The sequence below is a fragment of the Osmerus eperlanus genome, chromosome 4, assembly GCF_963692335.1.
Source record: "Osmerus eperlanus chromosome 4, fOsmEpe2.1, whole genome shotgun sequence".
Taxonomy (NCBI): Eukaryota; Metazoa; Chordata; class Actinopteri; order Osmeriformes; family Osmeridae; genus Osmerus; species Osmerus eperlanus.
In genome coordinates this window covers 15,551,087-15,567,740 of record NC_085021.1, presented here as the reverse complement: position 1 = coordinate 15,567,740, position 16,654 = coordinate 15,551,087, and the positions used below count along the sequence as shown (strand labels likewise).

Here is a 16,654-nt window from a genome sequence, read left to right as displayed (position 1 = left end):
AGAAACAGATTGATGTAACATGCTGAGGATGGCTCCATACAAAATCTCCTGCAGTCCCTCCATCAGGGCGGAGAACTTACATTTGCAGTGGTCCTGCTGGTTGTGTGGGTGGCTGGGACTGCTCCATGTCTTACAGTCTCTGGCATGCTGGGGGTGGCAGAAGTTACTGCTGGGGTCCCAGTGGTGGTGGTTGCTTTTTTGGACTTTCACTGCACAGCCAAAGAGACAAATACAAGCCGGTCAATAGAAAAAACACCCCAATTCCTCTGCTCAATGGTGTGCTAAATTCCAACCATGAAATGTTATCTTAGTTTCCATGTCTAAAATTACACCAGTACACAGAGCCCTCGGGATAATTCCTAGCGGAGTAATTGATATTTAATGTTTTCTTCACGGTACACCAGATTAAATCCTGTGGTGTAATATTTTTTTGTGACCATCTGAAAATCTGTGAGACACGTGTAATTGAATTCATTGAATGGAAAAAGAAGGAGTAGTGAAATCTGTCTGACGAGCTTACTTTTACTACTCAGTTTCAACAAAACTGACTGCAGATTAGAAAACATTGTACAGCGACACTTTCAGGAAGCCAGAAGATAATCAATGAAAAGTCTCTGTGAGGTTTGTTGTTCTATCAGAACTGACATTAGCTTCTCTGATTCTGGGAGGGGTACTGGAGACAGGATGTGACATGGGTCCTGATTGAACTCAGCTGAAAGCTTGATTGGTGACGAGCCTCATGATGAGACATGCCCTTGTTTATCTGATTGGCAGGTCAACATTCCAATTAAAATCACAATTCAACTGAAGTCTTATGTCTTATGTGTGGAAACATTTGAAGATAAAAACCCAGATAAGAAAGCACAAAAAATGTATTTACAGTTTCTCCGTAATTATATTGGTACCTTCACAAACAGAAGGAAATATTTCTAGATATCTCCATGGAACATCCATGAGGGACTATTGAGCTGTAACACACACCTGAATGCTGGGAGGTTTGCAGCTAAACATGAGTCAGTATATGCCATGTTTGACAGTAATCCTTGGTGTCCTCATTAGTGCAGTCCTAATCTCTGACAACACGTTCTCGTGCAGCAGGGATTTTAAAAAGGATACAGTAGCTCTTCTCATGTCTCCTGTATGCAGACACTTGGTGTAGTCCTGAAAGCTGGAAACACACTATACTGTGTGTAATACAACCTCTACCCCCCCCCCTTTTCAAACAGGCACATTCCAATACTGCCAGACCTGTACAGTTTTACACTTATATTAAACTCACCTAATGGAACTGCATTTTCCAACTTTTCGGAAACATTAATATCTAATCCCTTACAAGCCATATCAGGCCTAAATCCCTTGAGCAAATGAGACAAATTGAGTCTTATAATCACGTCTTATCCAGTGGGAATGAACTGTAACTGTGAAATATTCATCTTTTCTAAAGGCACTTTGTACAATCTTTGTTGAACTCTAAATTGGAAGGCCAGGCATATAACTTCATACTTGGGTTTTGTTGTCCTATTTTGTATGCACTGAAGTGTGTGAATAAAAGACAACAGGATAAATGTTTATAACCTTAAACATATTATTGTATGTCGATAGTGAGATCACTTTCTTATTTACCATGACATCTACCAGTGTATGCTGTACAAACTCCTGGGCTAAGCACACTGGCAGTAAAACTAAGACCCCAGTTAAGACTTCAGAATAAAGGCCTCCTGATAAACTTGAAATTAGAGCATGGCAGAGAGGGCTAAGCTGTTGCAAGTACAAAGGAATCAAACCATAGTTCCACAACTCAATGTCACCATCTGATGGTTCTTTGTTCTTTGTATGTTCTCATTTATTGAGAACCCTCCTGATACTGCTGACTCACTAGCATGGAATGCATGGTATGAATGTGATCTCCGATAGCATGGATAGGATGCATTCGTTTGTGTCTGCGTGCGTGTAGCTTGTTAGTCCTGCATGCATAAGAGGCTGAGGCTGTACCCCAGAGCAGAGGGAGCATAGCTGGCAGCCCTCCACATATGCAGGGTGAATCAGATCCGGTAGATGAGGGCTATGGAGGGCAGCAAGCCCCTAGTGACAACAGCTCAGTCCACAGTCACAATACATATGGTGTAATCCATCAAATCTACAGTTTCCTCAGCACACATACAAATAACCGACATTATGTCAACATATGTTTGGTTAACATTACAAGATATTACCTCGCCATAGTTGCCCTATTGCCTACTTTGAATTCACACACAAAGTTGTATGCCCAGAATGTGTCTTAATTCTGTATCCATCTCACCCAAGTTTGCACTCATTCCCTCAGGCAATGAAATGTATTGGGCTGAAGTATAAATTATGCCATTATGACATCTTCTCTGGTGCATTTTAGTACCAACCATGTGTGTTAAGATTCATACAGAGCATTGAATATGTGCACACATGGTGGAGAAGTAGAGACTGAGAACACAGTGCCAGGGTCCAATCCCTGTCATGCCACATTAAAGAAGGCAGGGTTGGCCCCCAAAGGTCGCTTTCCATGTTTCTTCTTCATGTGAACCCTTCCATAGGGTTTCAGGGCCTGACAAAAGTTCAGATGCTTTCAACCAAGAGAATAACCTTTTGGCAGTTTAATCTATTTAAGGAAGTGACATGAAGCTGTACATGGAGGCTTTAAGATGCGTAGGACTGATGCCACCTGCTGGACTGACCTGTGTCCTGGGGCCTGATGGGAAGCCTGCTCTGATTAGCCGGTAGGATCTCCAATTTTACAACGTCACATGTGCTGGACAAAAGCTGAGTGGCTTCCATCAGGGAACAGTGCTCAGTGCTGGTGCCATCAATAGACAGGAGGAGATCACCACCATGTAATGCCCCACACCTGTGAGAGGAGAGAGATGAGACTCACATTTAAACAAAATGGTATCTCATCTCAGACTTTGCCATGGAGAAAAACCTTGTCCGTTTCTTTTCCACCCAGCCTCACCTCTCCACCACGCTGGCAGGCTTGATCTTGTCGATGACAATGACCTGCTTGTTCCTGTAAAGGGAGGTGGTGAGGCTGACGCCAAGACTGGCAGACGGCCCCTTCACTATCTCGACCAGCAGGGGACCAGAGGCCTGCTGCACCGCTTCTGAAACACACACACACACACACACACAGCCAATATGTGAGATACCTGAGAGAGTCAGTGATAGGCTTGGTGTATCCCGTAAAGTAAAGGGGCATTGAGGAACTGCAAATGGAACATTTATGGCACATTTTAAGCCTTAAAAGTTTGTACTTTTCATTCCATTCAAGCAAGGATATAAGGATGTAAACCTGAGCCTTCTTCAACAAACAATTAGCTACAACAAGAAGGACGGCAGCTTGTCTCAGTGGATTTCTTACTGAATGACACAATAAATGGGCTAGAGGCATGATGAAAAAAGCTATGACATACAGAATTGTCAAAGAGAAGGGCGTGTTTGTCTGAGACCCTGTCTGGAACTCATGTCCATCCTTGTCCTACTGTAGAATGTCACCCTGCCCGTGCAGAGCAGGGTCCTGGCTGACAAACCCATGGCTGTCGCTGACTTATAGCTGTCCCGAGGGGCGTGTTTGGATTGCCGGATGAAATAATGCTACGAATTCCCCCCAGTGGCGCAGGGAAAGTCATTTACATGTCTGAGGACAGACTGACATTTGACCCCTCCCAATGCAATCTGTTTGACCTTCTCGTTACCTTAGAGGGTATCACTCTACATGCAAGGAGAGCATCTGTCTTTCTGTCTGCCTATCCATCCCTCAGTCAGCCAGTCCATCAACCACGAACCAGTCCATCTATCTATCTGCCTGTACGTCGAATGGGGCAACAGAGGTGTGTCTTACACCTACTGTAGATACTAGGGTCAATCTTTTTGGGGTAATCTGATACATTTTAAACATAGACCCATACTTAGACAGAGCTGCATTATCATAAACGTCTTTGTTTTTCTCCGATCTGTGCTAGCATCCATCATGTCCGTGCTGATCAGTTTTGGGGATGAATGACCCCGTGTGACGGCTTGAACACTAACATGCACTGAAAAACATTCACTCAGACCCAACAGCCACGTTATCCACCCTCAGAGCTATGTTGCTCTTCTGTATTCTCACATATTCCTAGTACATGTGTGTGCTCACCCATGACGGAGATGTCATACTCAATCAGGAACAGGGCTTCCTGGCCGCATTGCATCAGCATGGTCAGAGCATCAGCATGCTTCTCCCTGTTTAAGGGCATCCCGTCCATACTCAGCACGCGGTCACCCGCCTTCAGAGTGCCCTCTCTGGGGGGAGAGACAGCCAGGTGGGGAGACGGGGTATGGAGGGGGGGGGGGGGGCGGAGGGAGACAGAGAGAGTTAGGGAGAGACGAGGGTTGGACTGTTAAACAGGTAGACGGGCGTGACGAGAGAAGGTTTGGGTTCTTCAGAGCATTCACCTAATCACTAAATAGCTTCCAGTATGGCCCATCCTGAGCAAAAGAAAGGACATTGGAAAAAAATCCTCCAAACATCAAATCTCCCATAATGAAACATTCTCTGTGTTACAGCTGTATGAGTATACTGCTGCCCTCAATTATTCCCAGGGTTAAGTAAGTGCAGTGAAGCTATTCTTATCAAGCTAATCTTTTCGCCTTGAGAGAAGCATTGCCCTTTCCACTATGGATTCAACATTAATTAAGTTATATACAATAGAGTCAGTTCCATGTGATATTTTATTCATGTCTTGAAGCATCATAACATTATTTAAAGCCATCATACATTGCAGGGGACCAAACAGACCCTGAAGACAGCATGCTGATCCTCATGGACAACAAGGCACTGCAGAACTATACTGACTCATGAGAAATTATTCTTGAAAATGGACAACACATACACATACATATTTATTCATACATATGCCGAAGATATGTTTGCAGTCACACACATATATATACACACACACCCACACACATGTACACACTGACTCCTCTGCACTTGTTCACCTGTCAGCAGGGCCCCCAGGCCTGACGCAGGTCACCACCAGAGGACGAGACCTGTGCCAGTCTTCATGGAAGCCTCCTGGAAAGGCAAAACACACACAAACACAGTCAAGTCCAGCTGATGTGGCAAAAAAATGGATATGCTCTGTAATATGGCATGCCTGTCAAAATGCCCACCTCTCATGACAAACCCAAAGCTATTGCCTTCCTTGTGTAAACACACCTCAATGTTCTTGGATATGACACCTGCTGGAGTGTTCTGGACTAAGGGAGAGAAAAACAAGAGACAGACAGAGAAAGGGTGAGAGAGGCCAAAAAACACTATTACAGGTGAAGTGGTGTGAGGTAGGACAGCTGGATTGGTAAAGGAGTCTATCCCGTACCGAAAGGGGGCAGCTCGTACTCCACCTCCAGCACCACCCGCTCCCCAATGTTCTTCAGCAGGCTAATGATCTCATCGTGGCGCAGCTTGGACAGGTTGATGCCATTCACTGACTTGATGTAGTCTCCTACATTCAGCTGGTCACTCCTGCAGAGACAGACACAGCAGGGCTGTATTCCTTGGTGTAGCCTTCATTTTGAACAGGATATCACGTTCAAAGGAATCACACATGTTAGGGTAACAGTGTAAAAAACTTCTATATATATTCCTCTAACGACTTACAGTAAGTACAGGGACATTCCCCCGAGGCAATTAGGGTGAAGTGCCTTGCCTAAGGACACAATGTCATTTAACACGGCCAGGGAATCGAACCGGCAACCTTCTGATTAATAGCCCCATTCCCTAACCGCTCAGCCACCTGACTCCTGTTATGAAGAGACACGTCCAGCAGAGGACAAACAGTAAAGGTTCCAGTGCTGAGATGCTATCTTTCAGAGAGAGATGGAGCTATTTAGTGTCTCGCTCACTCATGCGCTTGTCTGACTCAATGTGGTGCTCATTGGGATGCTAATTAAATACCTCCAGGCTATAACCAGTCTGAGCAAGGATGGAGGACAGAGACACATCATCGTCAGCCAAGCTAACCCTGTCATACAGTCTCACATACACACATTGTCCCTGCTAACCGACCTGCCATCTATGGTAGGGTGATTGAAATCGTTTATTAAGGAAAGCTGTTAAATCAGCATTACCACTACTGTCTTGTCAGGCGATTGAGTTTTATCTTCCAACATTTACCACGTGAGTCAGTGTGTGTGTGTGTGTGTGTGTGTGTGTGTGTGCATGTGTGTGTGTTTGTAGTATTTCCAGTGTGTGTAGTGTGTGAAGGAGAGGGCTACAGTCACATGCTGCTTAGTCATTAAAAAGCGTGATCTCTCCTCTGCATTTTCTCCCTCTTGTTGCTGACGTTGGTACAAAGGATTAGATCTGAATCTTAATTAAGCTATCTTTGATGAAGCAATATTTCAAAAATAGACATATTAAATGATTATGCCTGTTGAGTGAATCGGGCGGCAATTGACCACAGCAGGTACTCTGTAAATTCTCTCACTGGCTCATAGAAAGCGTTATGATAAATAATGTGAAAAGGAAGTAAATGAAGTTTGTGGATTTCATGAGCGGTTGAACATATTCATATACAATTTTGTTCTGAGAAGACTCTTTCACAAACGTGCCCTGGTGAAATATCAGTCCAAGGCAACACATCAGCCAGACTGCAGCTGATTCAATGGAGCGTCGGTGATCCTGCGGTTAAAGCAAGCTGGTGTAACTAGACAACACATGTGTCGAGGAGGGTAACACATCCAGACAGTTTGGTGTGGTTGCCAGGTTATAGCTTTGTCAGCCAGAGAATATCTCACCTGGCAGCTAGCCCTCCTGGCCGCAGGTTAGAGACTCTAGGCTTGCCTTCTTTATCAGACCCCCCGGAGATGGTGAGGCCCAGACTGCTGCCCTCCCTCTTCATGAGGTCCACAGTGGTCACTCCTCGGTACTCCTCTGCTGACACACACAGGTACACACTCAGCACTAACATCTGCCTGACTCTGATCCAGCTGTCTGTTACTACGATCACAGCTAAACTCTACTGTGTTTCCGTCGCTATCTCTCCATCTATCTTTCACACATGCACAGACACGCATGCACAGATATGCAAATGAGTCTTTCTCTGCCCTATCTCCTTCTTTCCTCTCTTATTCTATGGTTAGACTGATGGATTTGAGAGGATGTGGGGATGAGGTCCACCCCATTGTAGCCAAGTAAATGCAGTTGATGGACTGACATTCAGGGCATACAGTTCAAAGAAGGCCATACTGAATACAATAGTGATAACTACAGCTCATATATTGAAATTCCCTTCTCTTCCTGACTTGAATTGGGACTGAATTGAATTGGGAGTTTAGCTGAGAATGGAACCTACAGACATTGTTACACTGTGCTTGATCTCATTCTGTCCCTGGGGACAGCCACATTGTGCTGTGCTGTTAAATCATGTTCAATGACTCCCACTAAGAGATAGTACAAGCTTAGTACCACTGACAGGTATGCCACACAAGCATTTATTTCCCCATATATAAGCATTACAAGATATTCAAAACAGTGCAACATCTATCATCTGACACTAAGCAGACAAGATGGGAAATGTGCAATCATAAAGTGACAATGGATGTGCTTGACTGTCAAGACTATTCTCTTCGCTTGTTTGTTAAACCTCAGCATACAGAGGTTCCGCAGTTCAGCTAGAGATATGGAGACAGCGTACCTGATAGACTGTGTCTCCTGGAGGAGTGGGAGTGCTCAGACCCTCCAGAGTCCTTGCCACCCTTGGAGTAGGGTCCATCATCTGCAGAGACAAAAGGGAACATTTGGTGGCTGGTGTACATGTTTAGAGAGAGAGAGAGAGAGAGAGAGCTTCTACGACTAGTGTGTGAGGAATGTGTGGACCTGAGGCATGAGGCAAGTCAACATTGCCACATTCTCTTTCCACACTTACACAGCTGCCATGGGCGCTGTTAACCCTTTGGCCGTTATAACCCAGCGTGGACACTGGGAGGCAGGTCAACAGTTAGGACAACAACAATCTTCTGCAGGCTCTAAGCTGGCTCAAATAGAACAGATCAAAGGCCCCTTTGAGTCCCTGACAGAAGACACTGAGAAACTCATCTTTTGACAGGAGACATCTGCAGGACCATGATGCATGAACATGGAGGCAGGGGAATGTTCTTGAAGGAACAGACTGTGGCTAATGAACTGCTCAGGCATGTGGAGAGAATCCCCATTTTCTCATTTAGAGCAGCTGCTAGAACCAGGACATATTCTAGCAGTTCCACTGGGATACAATGTTTTTTCCTGCTCCTCAGTGCTAGCAGTTTCTGCCACAGAGCTGGACCCAGCCTTCATGATGGGGAATGTGACTCTGCACTTTCTAATCCTGTACATCCAGGATGACCTTTTCCAGGAAACCCAACCCAGGAAAACCATAAAACTTTGAATTACTACGTTATTGCACAGTCAAGGAATATCCATGTCAGGTTATAGATTAACGTATGTTGATATTCTTTCGTCTTATCCGCTTCCCAGTCTGCGCAGCGCTGACTCACTGGGACTTCTGAGACCACACATCCTGTACAGGACAGCAACATGAGGCTTGACAACCACTAATTGAAAAAACCTTTACAATTGCTATAGCAACATCTGCATGAGCATGCCATGGTTTCATAAAAGATACTGGCACTCTACTTTGCTCATTTCCAGCTATTATAATATTCTAGAGGAATATTTTTTATACTGTATTTATGCATTATTACTGTGTGTGTGCGTGCATGCATGTGTGCGTGTATGAATCAGAAGTCAATCTATTTGGTTTCATGTTTATCATTTAAGCCTTAGCTCAGACCTGTCAGCTAAATTCCCATGGCCATTCTAATATCCAAAACAGAGAATTCCTGAGGTCAGAAAGCCAAAAATGTCCCATTTAAATAGCAAGGACCCACTCAAATGAGTGAATAACAATATCCTATTTCAAAATGGCTTCCTCTTTCTTTCTCCGTTCCTCCATCTGCACTGATGTGAGAGAATTAGACTGGTGAGAGCATAAGCCTGGCAGGCACAGGTTTAGATCTGTTCAGATGAAGATAAAGCCTTTGTCAAACTTGTGCTGGTCTGGAGGGGAGGATAGGCTCGGTTAAATCTGCTCAGTTAGAGGAATATATATTGATAGATTGTTGGCTAGAGTTGGATGATAGATTCACATTTTAAAGTGAGGAAAACAGCAAGCAACAGCAGGACATGCCGAAATATGCACGCTGTGATGATGTGCAACCTTTTATTCACTTCCCTGCACAAATATCTTCTTCAACATCTTCAGGGCATTTACACACACATAGACACATGCACACACACAGACAGACATGAGGGTAGAAGCGTACATAGGCATTCACACGTGCTCAGAATCTCTCTCTATTTCACACACACACACACACAAATGTGACAAATGTAGACACTTAATGATAGGCAGAAGTGTAGTAATCTCACAGCTTCCTCTGGGCCCTCACAGTCCAGCAGCTGTCATTGCATTCAAAAGGCAACATGAGCTCTGGGTCACACAGACCCAACTCACTGCACGTGACTAAACACTACTGTACACTGCCACCCTCCAGCCATCGTCCTCTTGTTCTCCTCCCGTCTTGTTCCCTCCTGCACCTCCTCTACCACCACCATCAGTGGCTCTGACAAAGACAACTAGCATTTAGATAGATTTGATACATCAGCAGACATGAACACTTTTTTGTCTGTAAAAACTCTGAAAGCATTTGCTTATGGGTCTGAAAGAGAGTAAAAATAACCAATTCAACCAAGCCAACAAGACAGTTCATTGCTTTTGCATCAGTCAAAGGGGATACTTGTCAATATTGAACAGCATCTCCAGAAATCTTAGGTAATCCCATTAATGTAATTATCTGCCAATTAAAATGAGGGCACATCCCTATCATAACCAATCAGAATGTAGGTTAAATAAGGGGGCTGCTGTGACAATGGCCATGGAATCACAATTCTATTTTCAGACACAAAACATTATTTATATACTGGGTTTCACCAGACCCAGTTAGCATTGCTCCATGTGTCCCAATTTCAGAGTACAAGCAGGCAGGTATTCACTAGCAAATTAAATGTCATTAAGATCTATTGTACTACTTCACTGCATCAATAGGTACACTGTTACATTGTGTCCGTGTTACATTGGAACACAGAAGAGAGTTCTGTCATTAAAAAAGCATAATAAATGGGCATATAACAGAAATATGTCATAACAGCAACAGGGGAGCAACTCTTCATGAAAGGGGTAAGCAGGGTGACAAGACTGTCAGCTTTGTGTCACAAGCATAGAACAGCGTTAGGTTACTGCTTCTCAGAGGAACAGCATACATTCCTAACAACAAACTTTTAGGACAAACAGTTACAGGTGCTGATGCAGCTACTGACTGCCCACTACAGTTGAACTACCACCGCATAGTGAACAGGACCCTCCCCTCTTAACACAACAGGTACAGTATATGAGCATATCACCTCCTCTGGTGCAGATCAGGGACCAGCAGGGAGTCTTACCGATGCTGTTCTTCGCCTCTCTCCTCAGACCACAGAGCATGGCAGCAGTTTGTCACAGCATCCGACCGGAGGAAGCAGCCTCTCTCTCTACAGCCGGCCAGTGAACTGAGAAGATCCTGGGAGTAGTGCTGGTCCCCAGAGATCTCAAGTCCCACTCACTCCCTCAACGACTCAGAAAACCCAGGAGCACCATTTTCTTCTCTTTCTTGACTTGGTACAATGTCAAGTACATGGTTACCCCACACTGATTGCAGCTCACGATTAAGGAAAGCATATCAGAGTGTTGCCCAAAAACGGATATATTTCCTTACAGTTAGAATATAGGGAAAAAAATTGTATGTAAGGCTATCTTATCTGTTCTTAATTAAGATGTCATACTGACATGCTTGCCTCTTGTAAGATGTCATTCCCCTGAGAGATCAAAGACAGGGAAAGCACATGATCAAATACAGGAATTATCTTCTGTTCTGTTTCCTTTCCTCCCATCTTGCTATGGCTCCTTTTGAGGTATTCCTAGTCGCTCTTCGTATTCTAGAGGATTAATCATCCCCCGTTCACACACTCACACTCGAGCGTACACACAAACCCACTCTCTTCTCTCACATACACTCACCCTTAGTGACACTTTATCTCTCTCTCTCTCTCAGCCAGGGGTGTGTTGGAGCAGTCACACACCCTCCCCTCATGGATGAAGTCACACCTCCTTCACACACATACATTCTCCCTCCCCACACACAGCATACAGACATTCACAGACACACTTAATCCTCAGCAAGACACAGTTATAGGCGATACACTCACACACACTCTAAATTTCCACACTCAACTATCCATACAATTAACACCCCCTGCACATTCATTATCACATGTACACAGTACCCAAGCACACATTTTTTACATAGAGGCATACAATTCAAAGGCATACATCCATGAATGCCTACATCCATGAATCCAGCACTACTGTTACTACTCATTATATCACACCCACAGACAATATTAGTTGCCTGAACACGCACACAAACATGTGTGAACACAAACATGTGTGTGCACAGACACATGCCTATACATGGGTGTCTACTCAAACAGCTCAGTGGCCAGCAAATGTCTGCTTCACTGTCTTTTATCTACAGAAATATCTTATTGCATTTTTCCTTCTATTATTATGTATATTGAAGTGTTTCTCTTTATTAACACCTGTGAAATATTAGGAAACATTTACTAAAAAAGGAACAGTCGCAATAGGAGAAACAAGATGGAAGAGGAATCATGTAGCCATTTGACTGGAAAATAGCATGGAAAACAAAGATCATAGGTTTTCTCCTTCCTCTAATGTGCTGCAGTAGAGCCCAGTGTATCATGTTTCCTTCTCTGGGTAAGAGGGTCCCCCCTGCCCTCTGGCTCCCCTCCACTCAAACACAAAGTAGTGAGCATGTCGGCTGACCGACACAGCCCACACCTGTCCAGCCATTTGTCACCCAAACATAGCTAACATGCCTCTTAAGTCTGTGAGCAAGGAAATTGCTTCACAAATCACACAGGGGGAAAAAACGCAAAAGCTTGCCATGTCACCTCAGTCGGCGCAAATACATATTGATACCCGCATGAAGTAAAACAGTAATCAATTTCCATAAGTCAAATGGATGCTTCCCAATGTGTAGTGCAACTGTCCATCCTTGATCCTTAGAATGAATGTCCAAGACACATCAATTAACTAGAGAGGGTACAATTTCTGGGGAAACTGTAGGGTGTGCTTGCTTGCGTCGGTTGCACAGGGGTCCGTTTTTGAATGACATTTTTACAACTGATATTTCTGTATATTTTATATAAAAATGCATACTTATTATTTATAAAGATTACATAGATTTAAAAGCATTTTTTTTTTGCTGCTCATTTACAACTGAAAATACGAGTGAAGTGTAGAATGAAATAGATGTCTTCTCATTTCCCCTGCAAGAGGCTGCCTCATCGTTGAATCAAAACGAATAAATTTGTCAGACCGGCACTGTTTGCTTTTTAGTGTGTAATGATTCTCTTCACTCTACACTTGCACTGATCCCACACCCATTCCATACACTTCTAATTTACCAACCATTTCTTTGTAAGCACTTTTTATCAAATAAATACATTGTTATCCTTATTACCGTGGCTTGTCACTTCCTGAAGTTCTTATCTAATCTTCCTATGAATCAAGTTATGACAGCATTAAACAAGCCCTGGTTGGCTACACACCTCATGTCGGGCTTATACAGATGTGTGTATTGGCACTGTATTGGATATTCAATTCTTCTGCCTCTTTCCATCTCCCTGGTCCCCCAGCACCAGCAGCTCCCTGTCCCCCTGGTCCTCCCCCAGCACCAAGGGTGTGCCCAGAGGCCAACACCTGTGACATAACCCTGAGACTGCCCATACACACAACCCATGTACAGTTCAAACAGTACATGGAGTCTAGGATAATACAGTCACCCCACCTTTGGGCAGGCATAATGTCACAGCCACAAACGTGACCCGGTTTTTGGTTTTGCCATTGTCGCAAAATGCGATATAGCCCTGTATGGAGAAGCTGCCCCGGTAAATTCTACTACTACTGTACAGTACAGTACTAGACTACTGCTGTGTTCGTCTTGGTAGCGATTGCGTTGGTTGAATTCGATGTAACGTTCCGTTGTACGGTTTAGGCTGAAATTAATTATTTTCATGAACAGATTGACAAAGTTAAGGCTGTGGCAATAAAGTTCAAGTTAGTAGTCAGATAGTTTCACCTATTGAAAGACTTTTGATATAAGTAAGGGGAGTGCCGAACATATTCTGTCGCCGTTTGACTTCCTACAGCTGTGTAGATGTTTTTGTAGTGTGTCTCGCGTAGGCTACAGCGTTGCAGTGAGCAACACTGGTTTGAAACCACAGGTAATGAAAATTTCACCAACAAATCGTTTACTTGTAATGTCATAATAAATACTACAACGAAAATGTATTTGTGAGAAATGTTTATTTTAACGATTGAAAACAGATGCATCATAGACCACTGTAGTGTGTGTTGCCCGGGCAACAGAGGCTAATGTCATGCTAATGCTTCAGTGAAATAGTAGACTACCGTTTCCGAAAGTAGATGTGGGCCTACTTCCTTAATAATATCAGCTAATATTGTACATTTCACAATTGTGTTTCACATCACAAATTAAAATGAGTAAATAGTTATCACCATGGCCTCTTTACTTGTGGCGTTTCTGCAGCTGCCTTGCAGTAAAGCTATAGTTAGCCTAGCTATCCCCCAAGTTAACAGATGCGAAACGAATGTTCTGCTACAGGTAGTCACGCGTGTTTTCGTGACGTTAGTGACGTAAGTAACGTCAGTGACTGTGGCTAGCAAATTAGCCACCGTTAGCTTCACTTTTCGCCACAAAAACTTAACTTCAGCCTAAACAATGCAACGGAACGTAAATAAAAATACAAGCAACTCAATCGCTACCAAGACGAAACTTTTGACACCTAGGTTGTCTATGTAGGCCAAATATTGACAAAGATTTAGGGGGGCAAAAATAAATAATAATAATAAATATATATGTGAGAGAACAAAGGTTGTGCTCTCGCCAAAGGCTTGAGCACACCCAATAAAAAGAATAATAATATATATGTGAGAGAACAAAGGTTGTGCCCTTGCCGAAGGCAAAGCACACCCAATAATAACTAGAAAAGGCTGTTCCTGCGAAACAGCAGTGAGAATGCTGAAAACCTGAATGGGGATAGCTGACCATGCTAAAAAAGCTGAAAATAGTGAAAATTTAGTAGAAAGTTATAAGCTGAAGCTTCAAAGCAACCGAAAGGTATTTTTGAAAGGGGCTGGAGCAGCATTCCAACAATGATTTGAAAGGATTTACCATTACTTTTAAAGGGAGAATAATTTGCACAAAAACCTTAATATTTTAAAAAGTATAAAAGTGAGAAATGAGAAAATACCCGCAAGCTGAAATGAATTTCAAAAATGTGTGAGTCACACAAAAGAGGCAGTGTGGAAGCTGAACTGCATCATCTTAACAAAGCTAAGAGCTCAAATAGCCTACAATGTGGGAGAAGCTGAAAGCTGAACTGTTAAACAGAAGAAGAAGTAGGCTAGCTAGTCGTAACAAGAATATTATCGTTTTAACAGATTAAATTATAGTTGGGATAGTATTAGCAGTAGCAGATGTAGCCTATGAGTTTACTCGGCTTTCTTTGTTGGATTCAATGTGTTGATGGAATGAAACATACAGCAGTAGGGCCGATACAGGAAGACACGGCGACACTTTGTTGCAGAAGGATGATGGTGCAAGTTTTGTCCATGGAGCATACAACGATTAATAAAAAAGAATCATGTAGACGTGTTTATTGAGTAATCGCATAACTAACTAGAAACGGCTGTTCCTGCGAAACAGCAGTGAGAATGCTGAAAACCTGAATGGGGATAGCTGACCATGCTAAAAAAGTTGAAAATAGTGAAAATTTAGTAGAAAGTTATAAGCTGAAGCTTCAAAGCAACCGAAAGGTATTTTTGAAAGGGACTGGAGCAGCATTCCAACAATGATTTGAAAGGATTAACCATTACTTTTAAAGGGAGAATAATTTGCACAAAAACCTTTATATTTTAAAAAGTATAAAAGTGAGAAATGAGAAAATGCCCGCAAGCTGAAATGAATTTCAAAAATGTGTGAGTGACACAAAAGAGGCAGTGTGGAAGCTGAACTGCATCATCTGCATCATCTTAACAAAGCTAAGAGCTAAAATAGCCTACAATGCGGGAGAAGCTGAAAGATGAACTGTTAAACAGAAGAAGTAGGCTAGCTAGTCGGAACAAGAATATTATCGTTTTAACAGCTGAAATTATAGTTGGGATAGTAATAGCAGTAGCAGATGTAGCCTACCATTGAGTGCGTTTACTCGGCTTTCTTAGTAGGATTCAATGTGTTGATGGAATGAAACATACAGCAGTAGAGCCGATACAGGAAGACACGGCGACACTTTGTTGCAGAAGGATGATGGTGCAAGTTTTGTCCGTGGAGCATACAACGATTAATAAAAAAGAATCATGTAGACGCGTTTATTGAGTAATCGCATAACTAATTACACATGTAAACGGAGTAATCGTATTATTGGTATAAACCGACAATTGCTAGTAATCGTGTTTCTCATGGTCAAGTAAACGTACCAATCACCTGTGTGAGAGACTGAGTGGTGCGTGTCTGTCGTTAAGGTGATGGTGCAGCTATGATTGCTAACGCGCTGAGGGCATAGAATAAGAGGAATGTAGCTAGAATCCACACCTCAAACAAGATAACCTAGACGCACAACTGTACGTCCAATCCAAAATATAAGGATATTTTCCGAGACCCAAGACTCTGCCGAAACCAGAGATATTCTTTATATGTCTGTGCAGTCAGAAATACGACTCTACCTGCAGTTTCAAAAACGTGTTCCTTTTGCTTTCCTGGTGCTTGTTTGTTTGGTTGCCACGGTGATGGCGCAGCTGTGATAGCTAACGAGCTAGGCAGAGAGAAAAACGAACATTTACCTAGCATCCACACCTCAAACAAGTTGACCTAGACGCAAAACTATACGTCCAATCCAAAATATAAGGATATTTTCCGAGACCCAAGACTCTGCCGAAACCAGAGATGTCCTTTATATGTCTGTGCGGTCAGAAATACGACTCTATCGGCAGTTTCAAAATCTTGTTCCTTCTTGCTTTCTCTGACTGATTTTACTCACCTCTCCATTGAAGTTAGTGAGAGAATTTGAAAGGCTGCTCTCGCTTCAAGGCTCATAGCTGAAAATCTGTAAATGTGAGCTCTTTAGTAGTTACATTGGCTGAAAGAGGACAATTTTTCCTACATTTTAAGGTATAACTTGTTTCTGTAAGTTAAACTATATGAACGTTAGAGGAATTTGTTTGACAAATTAGTTGAATATCAGAAAAAGAGCAGCCAGCAGAGTGTGCCACTCTGCTTGCTGCTCATTCATAAAAATCAAGAAGGAGCAAACATTTTAATGTATTTCAAACTGTCATAATTCAAAATTGGCTGAACATTTGAAAAAGCTGAATCATTTGGGAATAGCTGAATGTCTTGTGAACAT

The 16,654-nt window shown here is 42.9% G+C and overlaps 1 protein-coding gene across 4 annotated transcripts in view; it reads right to left on the bottom strand.

Annotated features, from left to right (window-relative positions):
* LOC134019022 (glutamate receptor-interacting protein 2-like) overlaps nucleotides 1-16,654 on the bottom strand; it is a 29,063-nt gene that overhangs the window by 10,521 nt on the left and 1,888 nt on the right. For 3 of the 4 annotated variants that reach the window (XM_062459501.1, XM_062459500.1, XM_062459504.1), the window contains exons 2-10: nucleotides 7,707-7,787; nucleotides 6,808-6,943; nucleotides 5,388-5,533; nucleotides 5,182-5,268; nucleotides 5,008-5,083; nucleotides 4,163-4,308; nucleotides 2,984-3,131; nucleotides 2,709-2,878; nucleotides 81-209 (exon numbers count right to left, since the gene is read on the bottom strand). In XM_062459501.1, the coding sequence (XP_062315485.1) occupies nucleotides 81-209; nucleotides 2,709-2,878; nucleotides 2,984-3,131; nucleotides 4,163-4,308; nucleotides 5,008-5,083; nucleotides 5,182-5,268; nucleotides 5,388-5,533; nucleotides 6,808-6,943; nucleotides 7,707-7,787 (1,119 nt within the window). Of the gene's footprint in view, nucleotides 1-80; nucleotides 210-2,708; nucleotides 2,879-2,983; nucleotides 3,132-4,162; nucleotides 4,309-5,007; nucleotides 5,084-5,181; nucleotides 5,269-5,387; nucleotides 5,534-6,807; nucleotides 6,944-7,706; nucleotides 7,788-10,549; nucleotides 11,137-16,654 lie in introns of those variants that run through there. The other variant, XM_062459503.1, reaches the window with a different exon arrangement.